A 14154-nucleotide genomic window follows, 5' to 3' on the forward strand; every position below is an offset into this window, starting at 1 on the left:
CTATCTTAGTCATTGCTCAGCACTGAGCCTTACATATAGTCAGTATTCAGTAAACGTATTAATGAATTCATGTAACAAATCTTGACTGTGTGTATATCATATGCCCAGTTCTGAGTCAAGTGATAGGGGTACAGAGAGTTCACAGTCTGGGGTGGAAGACGGACACCATTATAATGTCATGTGTTAGGTACTTTGAGATATGCGTTCTTGGTTTATAGCAAAAGAAGTAACTGATTTGTTTGGGGGAGTGGGAAGAGGCCATTACAGAAGCTGTCAAACAGAGAAGACAAAATGTTTTGATTTTGAGCTGGACCATAAAGGATGAGAGAAGGAATTTACCAAGAAGACTGGATAGGAAAAAGGGATAATTGGAAGGAACTTTCAGAAATTAGAGTCTATTGACTGAACAAATACATGTGTGAATGGATGGGTTGACTCAATGCTAGCAAGGCCTTTCTCAGAAAGTCATGAGCTGTATGCCTTCATGACTTCAGCTGAATGCTGAAGAAAGGATTCTCTAGCTCAGCCAGGGGGCATTGAACCAGATCATCTTTAAGGTCCTTACATCACTAAGATTCTATGACTGGAAGATTCAAAAGATTCCTCTGGGATGGGACCTTCCAGTAGGAAACTTACCCATTAAAGGGCACATGGCCACAACCAAGAAGCCAGGAAGAGTCAGGACGATAGGGAAGTCTTGAAAGACATTTCAGAGAAGACCCAGGACAAGTAATGCATGATAGAAAGAAGTGCTGGAAGAGTGAGATCAATTGGACCAAGATTGCAGATGACTAGGAGGAAAAGCTAAAAGCGAACTCATGGGGTGTTAAATAAGACACCACACAAAAAGAATAGATTATCCCATGTGCTTCTGAGTAATATTACATTATGAATGGACAGAAAAATAAAGAATGCCATTATTTGGCAATCTACAACAAGAATAAGAACTGATGTAGGATAGGAAGAAACAAATTTTTAAAACACCAACACAAGGACAGGAAGCACAGAATATGTTTGGCCCAGTTACAAAGGAGAGGTGGCAAGCCTCTTAACGCTTATTTGGGGTGATTAGTGGCATGCTGAGGTGGGCCATCTGCTTAAAGACATCTTCGTCAGGTCCCTGTGGGGTTGAGCAAAATGTCTCAGATTCAAAACTAGGTTGATTTCACTAGCAGCCTGATTTTGCTCAGCTGACCAGTTTGCTACTTTTCCTTTTGTATCAACTGCATCTTCACCTAGTCCCTCATTCTTCAATCTAGGAAAGTATCTCTTATTTACTAAGTCATCAATCTTATCACCTCTTTGGTCAACTACCTGGTGGGTGACTCTGTGTGGATAACTATTTGAGTAGATCTGAGAATAATATATGCATGTATACCTGAGTGAATTCAGTTTTGTGTCTGTACATGTCATTATGGGGACTCATTCCATGTACTAAGGTCCAGCTATATCTGTGTTACGGTTGGAAAAATAACTGAAAGAGTCTATGGTGGCTCTGTGTGTATGTGTGTGTGTGTGTGCGTGCGCGTGTGCACGCATATATATGAGCACGCAGATACACATGTGGTATGTCTAGTTCTAAAACTATGTCGTAATGGCTACAGGAATCTTTGCCCCCTTCTGTTCTCTAAGGAAACCATCCACTCTTCTTTCTTTGCTTCCAGTTGATGCTAGCTCTTCCCTGGCAATGAAGTGAGCAACTAGCATCTATATGGAGATAATCTGTAAGTCAGTGAAATGAGGGTTCATTAATCACTCTTGGACAAGTGGATATCCCACATGTTAGAGATGGACAAATTAGAAAATTAGAGAAATATAGATTAAAATATTCCAGGAAGAATTTGAACTTTCCTCCAGTAAGCAAAATTGACCATATATAGAATGAAACTAACCATACACAAACTGAAATGTATGAGCAGTGTATCTCTTCTCTGGCTTAGTGAAATAGTAGCATGCCAGTGGTAAGTATATTAGATTTCTAAATTTCTTAGTGTTAGTAAAATAGGTTAGGTCTTTTAAGCTGTGATATGTGATTTTGATCTTGAAAGCTCTCACTCTTTAATAATAAGTAATGGGAGAAGCAAATGAACAAGTCAATGGCAAAAAGGAGAATCTCTCAGAAGAAGCAAAGAAAAAGTAGGGAAGGAGAGGTGAACTCAAAAGGCAAGTGCCAAAGAGTGAACCATCCCTGTGGGGTCTGCACTATTTATTAGGCTAGGAGATTAGGTATTTAGTTGCCCAAGAAGTTGAGGGATTTAATTTTATGGTCCTTTGAGGTTGTGTTTTTAGACACTTAGGGCCTTTACATATTATCATCTGTCCTCACAATAGATAGCTTCATTCCCATTTACAGATGGGGAAAGCAAAGCTCAGAGAATGTAAGTGGCTAACCCAACATCATATATCTAGTAAGTGACTAAAACTCATAATTACCTGGCTCTTGTTTTTTTTTTTTTTTTTTTTTTTCCTTACATCATGCTACCTCCATGTCTTACTTATTCACAAAAGCTATACAAAATACCCTTCTCCTTGGCTTCTGCTTTTTTGGTTCTAGCATTGCTAGACCTCTTAATAGAAGCCTCTATACAAATTTTATTCTTGCTGCATTGATTTTATTACTACCTCCTTTCTGCTCAACTTCCTATAAATGGTTAACATTCCTAATATTTCTTATTTCCAAATGTCTCTACCATTCCTTTGGTGCTTATCATATGATATATTAAATTGTTCATTTTTGTTTTATATTAAGAGCCTGAATCCACGATAATCAGTAGCTCTGGCCATGGCCATATCTTAGATTTTTCTGTAGCCTTCAGACACCTTGTGAATAGAGTTCTTAATAAATCACTAGTGTCCAGGAATTGACAAAGCATCAATGAAGAGAGTTGGCACAATGGTCATGTTAGTTTCACATTTAGGAACAAAGTTGGTGTTAGTTTCCATTTTAAAAGTAACATAACCTGGCCTTCATGTAGTTCTTCCTTGTCCACCTGGACACAAACTTGTTTCATGAATTATCTTAGTATTTGAAAATCATGAAAACGCTGAAATCAATTCTGATCAGTCAGAAATAATTGTGACCAAGCTACAGAGAATATGCCCACATACATATACACCAGAAAGAACAACATTCATGATATCGAAGGTAAGAGAACAATGAGCTATCTATATACACATGCACATTTCTACTTCCCCAAAATGTTTGACTGGTTGAGGAGAATAATTTAATTGTAGCCCTTCTTTCCAGCCTTTGCACCTTCCCTCCATCCCCAATGTGCTTCTGAGGTTAAGACTTAACTACTCACCATCGCCATTGGGATCGCTTAGAGCAGTCGGAGGAATGACTGATGAGCGATGGTTTCCAAAGCAACATTCCTTGGAAAACCGCCTTCTACAGTCATCATGCACCTGAAACGACAAGAGCAGAGAAAAAAAAGGAAGGGGGAGAGAAAAGGATACCATTGATCAGTTTTGAGTTCCAATATCAAGATTTAGATTCTTAGTATTTAATCTCCCTTTCTGAGATTTGGTGCCATATATATATATCCCTAACTCACCTGAACACCCCCATTCTACTTCGAGTCTACATTGTCCCTCAATGTGACCTCAGAACTCTGATCCTTTCAAAGGTGACTTTCAGAAGATACCCACCTACAGGCACTGAGAAGTCACCAATCCTAAGGCACAACCTTAGTGGCCTACAGAATAGGGAATTTACTTGCAGTATAGAAGGTTTAATACTAATGATGTAATATTAAACTTCAATCCTTAAAACAACAGGTGTTGGATTCATTTTAAAAACGAGGATTTCAAAGCTCAGAGAGGTAAAGAGTTTTGTCCAAGGTCAAATAGTTGGGAAGTGACAGAGCTGAGACTCTGCTGCCTTTCCCACAAGTGGCCATTCTTTCCAGATTTCTGACATCTTCATGTGCCACTTCCTAGAAAATTACACAGTTTGTAGGGGGATATGAACAAGATCTGGTTATTCAAACGTTGAAAAAAAGCCAGAGGACAACCAGAGTCTTCTAAAAGGAAGATCATACTTCAGTTTCTTCTTGTCTAGAAAACTCAGTTTGCGAGAAGAATCTAAATGGTTAGAAATCTAGATCAGGATCTCTCAACTTCAGCCTTACTGATATTTTGGGCCAGATGGTTCTTTGTTATGAGAGGCTGACCTGTGCATTGTATGAGGTTCAGCAGAATCCCAGGCCTCTACCCACTATATGTCAGTAGCACTTCCCTCCACTCAGAGTTTCAACAATAAAAAATGTCTCTATGCATTGACAAATGTCTCCAGGGTGTGCAAAATTACCCCTATTTGAGGACCACTGGCTTAGAGGCACGGTAGTGTTGTAGCTAACAGTGTGGTCAGCTGGGCGTGGAGGCTTACGCTTGTAAGCCCAGCACTTTGGGAGGCCAAAGTGGAAGTACCGCTTGAGCCCAGGAGTTTCAGACCAGCTTGGGCAACATAGCAAGACTCTGTCTCTACAAAAAAAAAAAAAATAAAAATAAATTAGCTGGGCATGGTGGCGTGTGCCTGTAGTCCCAGCTAATCTGAGGAGGCTGAGGTAAGAGGAGACCATCTCACTTGAGCCCAGGAGTTCAAGGCTGCAGTGAGCTGTGATTCTGCCACTGCACTCCAGCCTGGGTGACAGCGTGAGACCCCATCTTAAAAACGAAAAACAAACCAAAATAGAGCATAGTCTTTGCAGAACTATATATAAATAAAGACTCTTGCTTACTAGCTGAATGACCTTGGACAAATCACTTCACTTTTCTGACCCTCACTTTCCTCATCTGTAAAATGGGAACAATGAGGCCTGGTTTAGGCTTATTGGAAGGACTAAATGAGATTATGTATATAAAGCACTCAGTATATAGTGGCAATAATAATGTGTTAATATTATTAACCATTTTTAATTAACAAAGATTACAAGTTCCTAGGAAATGGTGAATGAGAAAGGGAGAAGGTTTCTCAAAGGCAGACTCAGAACTTATTTTTTAACTGCCCATACTGCCATTAGAGAGTTCAGCTTTTCCCATTTGTTAGTAGGCCTTGCCAATTAAGAACCAACAAAGATGATCTTAAATCTTTCTCCCGAAGGCTCCATAGCCAGATCTGGAAAGTCAGGATACTAAGCTTTATACTATGGAATCTGTTTAACCTATTTTGAGATAAGGGTTTCTTAGGTTTCTATGTATGTGTATGTATGGTCAAGCTCTAATCCACCCCTTCAAGAAGATGGGCAGAGTCTTACCGTAGAATTACACCAGAGGCAGCGGAAGTCTTGAAGTCTCTGATAACTGCCACAGCTCTCATGACATACTGCACACTGAGAGCCAACAGGCATGTTTCCTTCTGCCCACTGATGGGGCATGTTCTGCAGAAGGATAAAAAGACACAGAAGGTAGAAGTTAGAGACATAAGGAGAAGAAGGGGCAGCTGGAATAACTGTACTACTCCATGGAGGACATTAGGTAAATGCCCCATGTCCTTTATGGTCCTGCCCTGCCTACTCTAATGCTAGCGACCAATGACAAGTGGAAGAGGGAGGTTCATTATTCCAGATAAGATGGATTGTGAACCTGGGACTTTGCTTATCTGGATTGAGGAAGAAGTCTTCCTTCTCCTGTGTATCCTGGTGGAAGGGGAGATGGGAGAGGGCAACTGTAGGAAGACATGACTGATACTTACTACTTCATCTGCAGGCAGGAGGAGGTCGTCAGTGAGAGACAATGTATTCCACTTGCAGTCTTTGCTTGCTCTCAAAGCACATAATCTGTGAGATTTCACTTTGCACACTGTGAGAAGAGGAAGAAAAAAGATGAATGTGAATCTGGTAACAGTGAAGATTCTAATTCCCTTTCCTAAGCTGATCTGAAAATTAGAACACCAATGCATTCTAAATAGTTCTAATGCACCTCCAAATACCTATTTCCAATAGAATCCAGTTCCTTTTTATTCTTACCAGCTAATCTTTTTACTATCCAACTTGAATGAAAATTGATGGTTAGAATGATTTCTGTCTTTTTAATACTTGTGATCATATAGTCCTATCCCCCCATAACCATCCCTCTATTTTAATATCCCCATGCTAGTTTCCTCCCTTTTTCTTTCCTCAGTCGGGGTTAACTTCACACCAGAGTCAGTAACCTAGTGTGAGTTAATGATACTAAAGCCACATGAGTTCCTTCATCCCCATATCTACCCACTGAGCTTCACTTCCTGAAGGAATCAGAAAGGTACCTTCACAGATGATGACATCTCTAGATAAGGCAGGAATGCTCTCTCGACAAACATTGCAGTGCTGGGTCTGGTGACTGTAGCTGGAGTACCAATAGTGCATTCCAACAAGAAAAGGGTTGTTTTCTGCTGCAGGTATCTAAAATAAATAAAAGAGGAGAGAATGGAGGATGAATCACAGAGACAGATTAAAGAGGGCCAGAAAATTGGCTGTTGAGTCTAAAATGGCCTGCTGTATAGGTGTCAGAGCGTGTGAAGGGGAAGATTAAAAGTTGGAACCAATTCCTGGGACCTGGGATTTTTTTGTGTGCATTTTTGTTTGTTTTACCAGTCATTTTAGAAAAGAAAAATAATAGAGGGGTAGATCTTGGAATCGAAGCTGAAGGCAAGAGTAATGATCTTTATACTGCTTGGCCAATCACTCTATTGGCTTAGATCAAGCAAAAATGTGTTCTGTTAGCTTTGGCCTTGGTTCTCTTTAAGTAGTAAGTAGAGGGAGGTACTAAGTTGGAAATTCAGTGATATCCAAATGTTCTAGCCAGGGAATAAAGAGAGGTGGCAAGGCTCTGACTCTGGGCTAAGAAATACTCAGTAAGGCTTTAACTCCTTCCTGGAGGTATACACTTCCCTTCCTGGCTGCCAGGTAAGCAGAGCATTGCTTTACCTGGACAACAGTTTCATCTCACGGGATTCTTTTAGGAATCCCTTGAATATTCTTTTAGGAATACCACGCTCTGACTGCCTACAGCAGTTTGCTAGTTAATCAACTTAGTTCATTCAATAATCCACTAAACAAACATTTACTGAGTAAATACTTTGCGTTTGGCACTTTTCAAAGCATTTGAGACATATTGAACAAGACACAACCCCTGCCCACATGGAGTGGCATTCTCATTGGTGTCCTCTTTCATGGTATTGAGTTTGACATTTCTTGTTAACATGCCTTAACATTTTTTGTTAAATGCTGCGTTTGTATATCACAGCCTGACTTTCATGTAGAGAAGGCACAGGGGTATACTACCAACAGTTTTGAAATTGAAATAAGGGAAGGGTGGGAACCAAAAAATCTCCAAGGACTCTTATACTTTTTCTCTAATTCCTGTGAATGTCTGATTTTCTCCCTTTCTGCCTTCCCCTGAACTTTAGACACAGGCGTTCACAGAGCTTTTCAGTCTTCATATTATAATGAGTTGGGTATGTAAAGGTATAACAAGACTTTTAAAAGAACTATCATTTCTTCCTGATGTCAGTTGACAGGAAAGAGAGAGAGAGAGAGCGAGCGCTGTTGAGGGCTCTAGCATATTAAATATTCATCCTTGACCAATTTACAGGAATTAGCCATCCAAGACATAGCCTGTACATAGCCGTCTCTGATCACTCCTTCCCACTTCTAGCATGCTGGCTATGTGTTAAGCTACCGCTGATTTGACCTGGAACCTTCTGGAAAGGAAAGCTACTTTGATGAACTAAAGGCTCACATGTTCTGGGATTGGTTTGCGACTGCAATGTTTATTGTACATTAAGACACTTAAAAGCTCTAGGGTGATTAGAACAGAAGATGGGGAGTCCTGTTGACACTCTGAGCTCCTAGAACCTTTCTACTCCCTCAAGTCATTAGATTGTAATTCTACAAGGATCTTCTTTTTTTTCTCCCAGTCACCACTCCTCCAATAATTACTAAGAACCTACTATGTATCATCTACCATGGTAGACCTTAGAGATGCAGAAATGAATAAACCATAGTTGTTTCCCTCAAGGAATGTATAGTCTGCTGGAGGAAACAAATTCTAAAACAGATCATTCCTGTATAGAGTGACAAGTGAGCTCCTCTAGAATGTGCAAGGTTTTACAGGACTGTGTGAAAGAAATTCAGAGCTCTGACTGGGTATAATATTAAATTTCATGGTTCAAATTTCCTACAGAATACAAAGGAATATGTAAAATGGACATTGCTTAGGTTCAGCAGTTGAGGAGATGGAATTTATATTCCTTGTGTGCATCCTATTCTGTAAGGAATATTTGATACTTCCAACCCTGGATGAGTATGTGTGGTGACTGAATTGTGTCCCCTCAGAAATATGTTCAAGTCCTAACCCTTGGTACCTATGAATGTGACCTTATTTGCAAATAGGATTTTCACATATATAATCAAGTTAAGATGAGGTCATATTGGATTAGAATGGGCCTAATCCAATGACTGGTATCCTTATAAGAAGAGAGGAATTTGGACACAGACACACATACAAAGAGGAGAGCAGCTTGTGAAGATACAGAGCACACAGACACAGGGGAGAACACCATGTGACAATGAAGGCAGAGATTGGAGTGATGCATCTGTAAGCCAAAAAATGCCAAAGTTTGCCTGCAATCACCAGAAGCTAGGAGGAGCCAAAGAAGGATCCTCCCCTAGGGTCATCAGAGAGAGGATGGCCCTGCAGATACCTTAATTTCGGACTTCTAAACTCTAGAACTGTGAGACAATAAGTTGCTGTTAGTTTTAAGCCATCCAGTTGTAGTTATTTTATTATGGCAGCCCTAGGAAACTAATACAGATTTTGGTACTGGGAAGTGGGGTGCTGCTGTAACAAATACCTAAAAATGTGGAAGTGGCTTTGGAACTGGGTAATGGGTAAAGACTAGAAGAATTTTGAGACACATGCTAGAAAAAGCCTAGATTGCCTTGGACAGAATGTTACTAAAAATATGAACATTAAAGGTCTTTCTGGTGAGGCCTCATGTGAAAATGAGGAACATATTATTGGAAACTAAAGAAAGGTAATACTTTCATAAGGTAGCAGAGAACATGGCTGATTTTGCTCTATTATCAGGTGGAAAGTAGACCGTGTGAGCAATAAACTTGAATATTTGACTGAGGAGATTTCCAAGCAAAATACAAGAGGTGCATCTTGGTTTCTCTTTGCTGTTTATAGTAATTTGTGATAGGGAAGTGATACATTGAGGAAAGAAATTGTATTAGTCTGCTCAGGCTGCCATAAAAAGATACCATAGACTGAATGGCTTAAAAAATAGAAATCTATTTTCTCACAGTTTACAGCTGGAAAGTCCAAGATTAAGGTATCAGTTAACTCAGTTCCTGGTGAAGGCTTCCTTCCTGGCTTGCAGAAGGCCACCTTCTCACTGTGCGCTCTTGTGGCTTTTCCTCGATGTGTGCATGTGGAGAGAGAGAGAGAGATAGAGAAAGAAATAATATCTCTTTCTTTTCCTCTTATTATAAGGCCACCAATCCTATTGGATTAGGTCCCCACCCTATGACCACATTTAACCTTATTTGCCTCCTAAATGTCCTATCTCCAAATACAGTCCCATTAGGGGTTAGGGCTTCAACATATTAAGTTGGGTGGAGGGAACACAATTCAGTCCATAATAGAACTATTAAGCAAAAAGTCACCAGAACTAGGAGATTTAGAAAATTCTCAGCCTATCTATATTGCAAAACACAAGAAAGTGTGCCCTGCAGAGAACACCAAGGGTGTGGCTGGACAAACTTTTGCTGGAGAGATTAGATGTGGGACACCTGGCTCCAATTACCCATTTCAGCAGAACACTGTCAGCTTGGACTGAAGGGGACAGATATGGGATAAAATGAAGGAAGGTTGTCTGACTTCGGCGATTCTATAAGCATGATACACACTGGTAAAGTGACTTAGCTGTGGAAATGTGTTATCCTTCAAGAAAATGGAAGAATGACTTACAGAGGTACCTCAGAGGCCAGCAAGGCTGCTGAGGGAGGCTCAGAGGGCCAGAGGTGCTACTGCTGCACTCACAGGCCCAAAGAATCTGGGCCTCAGAATGTGTCCTTGGTTCCAGAGGGTGGAGTTATCTCCTGGGTTCCAGAAGGTGGGGCTACCTCCTTGGTTATGCGGGGGATTGTGGGTGGATTGACACTCCAGTGGGCTAAGAGGGTAGGGCCAGAGAACAGAACATCAAGCCACAGATAATTATTCTCAGGCCTGGAAAACCTGATGGAATTTACCCTGCTGGGTTGCCAATTTTGTTTTAGACCCACAACTTTATTCCCTCCATTTTATCCCTTTCAAAATGGGAATGTCTGTCCTATGTCTGTCCCAGCACTGTATTTTGGAAACATCTAGCTTGTTTTCTTGGTTTCACAGGTCCACAGATAGAGAGGACTATCTCCCAGGATGGACCATACACAGAGTCTCACTCATACCTGATTTAGATTATTTAAAAAATGATATTTTGGACTTAGATTTAATGCTGGAATGTGCTAAGGTTTTTGAGGATGTTGAGATGACAGTGAATGTATTTTGCACATTGGAAGGACATGAACTTGGGGGAACTAGAGGGTGGACTCTTGTGGATTGAATTGTGTCCCCCCACAAAGGATATGTTCAAGTCCTAATGTCCAATACTTGTGACTGTGATTTTATATGGAAGTAGGGTCTTTGAAGATATAATAAATTTAAGATGAGATCACACTATATTATGGTGGGCCTCAATCCAATGACTGCTATCCTTATAAAACGAGAAATTTGAACATAGATACATACAGAGAGGAGAACACCATGTGAAGATACAGAGGGAACAGATACAGGGGAGAATACTATGTGATAATGGAGGTAGAGATTGGAGTGATGTGTCAGCAAACTAAGGAACACCAAGAATTACCAGCAACCACCAGAGGCTAAGAAGAGGCTAAAAAAAAATTCTCCCCTAAATCTTACAGAGAGATCATGGCCTTGTTGACATTTGATTTCAGGCTTTTAGCCTCCAGGACTCTGAGAAAATAAATTTCTGTTGCTTTCAGCCACAAAATTTGCAGTAATTTGTTATAGCAGCCTTAGGAAACTAATACAGTATGCCATTACAGGTCTTCTTACTTGTTGGCATAGATTAAAAATCCATTTTGAAGACAGATTTAAAACTGTGGCATGCACACAAACCACTGATCAGTAAATGCTAAAGAAAGTAGTTTTCTTTAAAGCTTTCAGTGTGTGGTCGTTGGGTTTTGTGTTTGATTTTTACCCTCTCTAAAATATTTAGGTGAATATATTCATGCAGCCTATTGCTCCAATCAGATTCTTAACTTGCAATGGACTGAATGCTTGTGTTGAAATCCTAACCCTCATGTTGAAAATCCTAACATGTTGAAATCCTAACCCTCAAAGTGATGGTATTAGGAGATGGGGCCTTTGGGAGGTGATTAGGTCATGAGATGGGAGTCCTCATGAATGGGATTAGTACCCTTATAAAAGAGACCCCAGAGACCCATCTCACTCCCTTTCCCACCATATGAAGACACAAGAAGATAACTGTCTCTGAACCAGGAAGTGGGTGTTCACCAGACACTGAGTCTGCCAGTGGCTTGATCTTGGATGCTCCAGCCTCCAGAATTGTGAAAAGTAATGTTTGCTATTTTAAGCCACCCAGTCTGTGGTATTTTGTTATAGCATCCCAAACTGACCAAGAGAGGAATTGGTACTGAGAAGTGAGGAGTACTACTATAATAAATACTTAAAAATGTAGAAATAACTTTGAAACTGGGTAATGGGTAGAGACTAGAAGAGTTTTGAAGTACATGCCAAGAAAGCCTAAAATGCTCTGAATAAAATTTTAAAGGAGATTTTGGTGAGAGCTCAGAAAGGAAAAAGGAGAACTGTAGAGAAAGCTTCTGTCTTTTTAGAGTATACCTAAGTAATCATGAACAGAATTCTGGTAGAAATATGGACCAGCTAAGAACATGTTGCTGGACAATAAAGAAAAAGTGATTATTGTTATAAAGTGACAAAGAACTTGCCTGAATTGTGTTTGTATTCTAGTGTTTAATGGAAAGTAGAACTTGTGAATGATGAAATTAGACATTTAGCTGAGGATATTTCGTTCCTCCTGACTGCTTATAGTGAAATGTGAGATATAGAGTGACATGCAAGATGGTGGAATAGGAGTTCTCCAGCTTCACTCCTTGCACTGCAGAAATCCAACTGGCAACTATCCACAGGCAAGAATACCATTGTGAATATCCCCGAACTTGGGAGTGAGGCTGAGACACCCCCTTGGACCACAGAACTGGGAAAAGCCATGATCAAATTGTAAGAGGAATGGTTTTCTTTGACTGTGCTGCTTCTCCTTCAAGCTGGTGCAGTGCCACAGAGAATTCCCCTGGACTTATGGTTTCTAAGTGGGAAAAGAGAGTTCAAGGCAGATATTCAGCTTCCTCACATTTTGGGATCCTTCACAGGAAGTCCACTCCTGTCTTGTCCCATGGGAAACATTGGGAGTACCAGCAGGGCTAGATCACCTGGGGTCAGTTAGAAAAAAAAAAGAGGGTGGGGCTCACAGTGATCAATGTATAGGTCTTGGTGGCTGCTCTGTGTTCCTTGTCAATGGAAGTACCACATCAGAGGAGCTAGCCAATAGCATCATGCTGCATGAAACATGGTCCACGGGACTTCCAGGCTTGAATCCCTAGCTAGCTTCTTCACACAACCTGGGTGCTCTGATTAACTCTTCCCCAGGCCAAGGGATAACTGTTAGGCCAACGATCATCCATTTAGGGAACACCTGGCCCCACCCAACCCTAGCAGCAGAGAGGTGATCCAATAATTTCTGATGCTCATTGACAACAAAGCCAGACAACGACACAACAAAAAAAAGAAAACTATAGGCCAATATCCCTGACAAACACAGATGCAAAAATCCTCAATAAAATATTAGCAAACTGAATTTAAGAATACCTTAAAAGAATACTATGATCAAGTGGCGATTCCTCAAGGATCTAGAACTAGAAATACCACTTGACCCAGCAATCCCATTACTAGGTATATATCCAAAGGATTATCAATCATTCTATTCTAAAGATACGTGCACACGTATGTTTATTGTGGCACTGTTCACAATAGCAGAGACTTGGAACCAGCCCAAATGGCCATCAATGATAGACTGGATAAAGAAAATGTTTCACATATACACCATGGAATACTATGCAGCCATAAAAAAGGATGAGTTCATATCCTTTGCAGGGACATGGATGAAGATGGAAACATCATTCTCAGCAAACTGACACAGGAACAGCAAACAAAACACCAAGTGTTCTCACTCGTAAGTGGGTGTTGAACAATGAGAACACATGGATACCAGCAGGGGAACATCACACACTGGAGCCTGTTGGGGGTTGGGGGGATAGGGGAGGGATAGCATTATGAGAAATACCTAATGTAGATGACTGGGTGATAGATGCAACAAACCACCATGGCATGTGTATACCTATGTAACAACCCTGCACATTCTGCACATGTACTCCAGAACTTAAAGTATGGTAAAATAAACAGACAAATAAATAAATAAATAAATAAATAAATTTACACTTAAAAATAATAAAAAAGTTTTGAAAAAAAGAGCAAGGGACCTGAACAGGTATTTCTCAAAAGAAGATATAAAAATGGCCAATAGGTACATGAAAAAATGCTCAATATCACTAATCGTTAAGGAAGTGCAAATTAAAACCACAGTGAGATATCATGCCACACCTGTTGGAATGGTTTTTTATCAAAAAGATGAAAGATAATAAGTGTTGGAGAGGATGTGGAGAACAGGGAACTCTCAGGCATTGTTGGTAGGAATGCAAATTAATATAGCCATTATGGAAACTGGTATAGGGGTTCCTCAAGAAATCTAAAAATGGAACAACCATATGATCCCATAATTCCATTTCTGGGTATATGTGGAAAGAAACCGAAATCAATATGTCAAAGAAATATTTGCATTCCCATGTTCATTGCAGCATTATTCACAATAGTCAAGATATGGAAACCGCTTAAGTGTCCATCAACAAATGAATGAATAAATAAAATGTGGTATATATACACAATGGAATGCTGTTCAACCTTAAATAAGAAGGGAATCCTGTCATTGGTGACAACATGGGTGAA

The 14154-nt window shown here is 40.2% G+C and overlaps 1 protein-coding gene across 1 annotated transcript in view; it reads right to left on the reverse strand.

Annotated features, from left to right (window-relative positions):
• DGKK (diacylglycerol kinase kappa) overlaps nt 1–14154 on the reverse strand; it is a 100136-nt gene that overhangs the window by 34625 nt on the left and 51357 nt on the right. Inside the window, exons 5-8 of the mRNA XM_032258693.1 lie at nt 6248–6383; nt 5696–5802; nt 5259–5381; nt 3306–3408 (exon numbers count right to left, since the gene is read on the reverse strand). Of these exons, the coding sequence (XP_032114584.1) occupies nt 3306–3408; nt 5259–5381; nt 5696–5802; nt 6248–6383 (469 nt within the window). The remainder of the gene's footprint in view (nt 1–3305; nt 3409–5258; nt 5382–5695; nt 5803–6247; nt 6384–14154) is intronic.

The sequence above is a fragment of the Sapajus apella genome, unplaced genomic scaffold (genome assembly GCF_009761245.1).
Source record: "Sapajus apella isolate SASKATOON/1434 unplaced genomic scaffold, GSC_monkey_1.0 scaffold103, whole genome shotgun sequence".
Classification (NCBI taxonomy): Eukaryota; Metazoa; Chordata; class Mammalia; order Primates; family Cebidae; genus Sapajus; species Sapajus apella.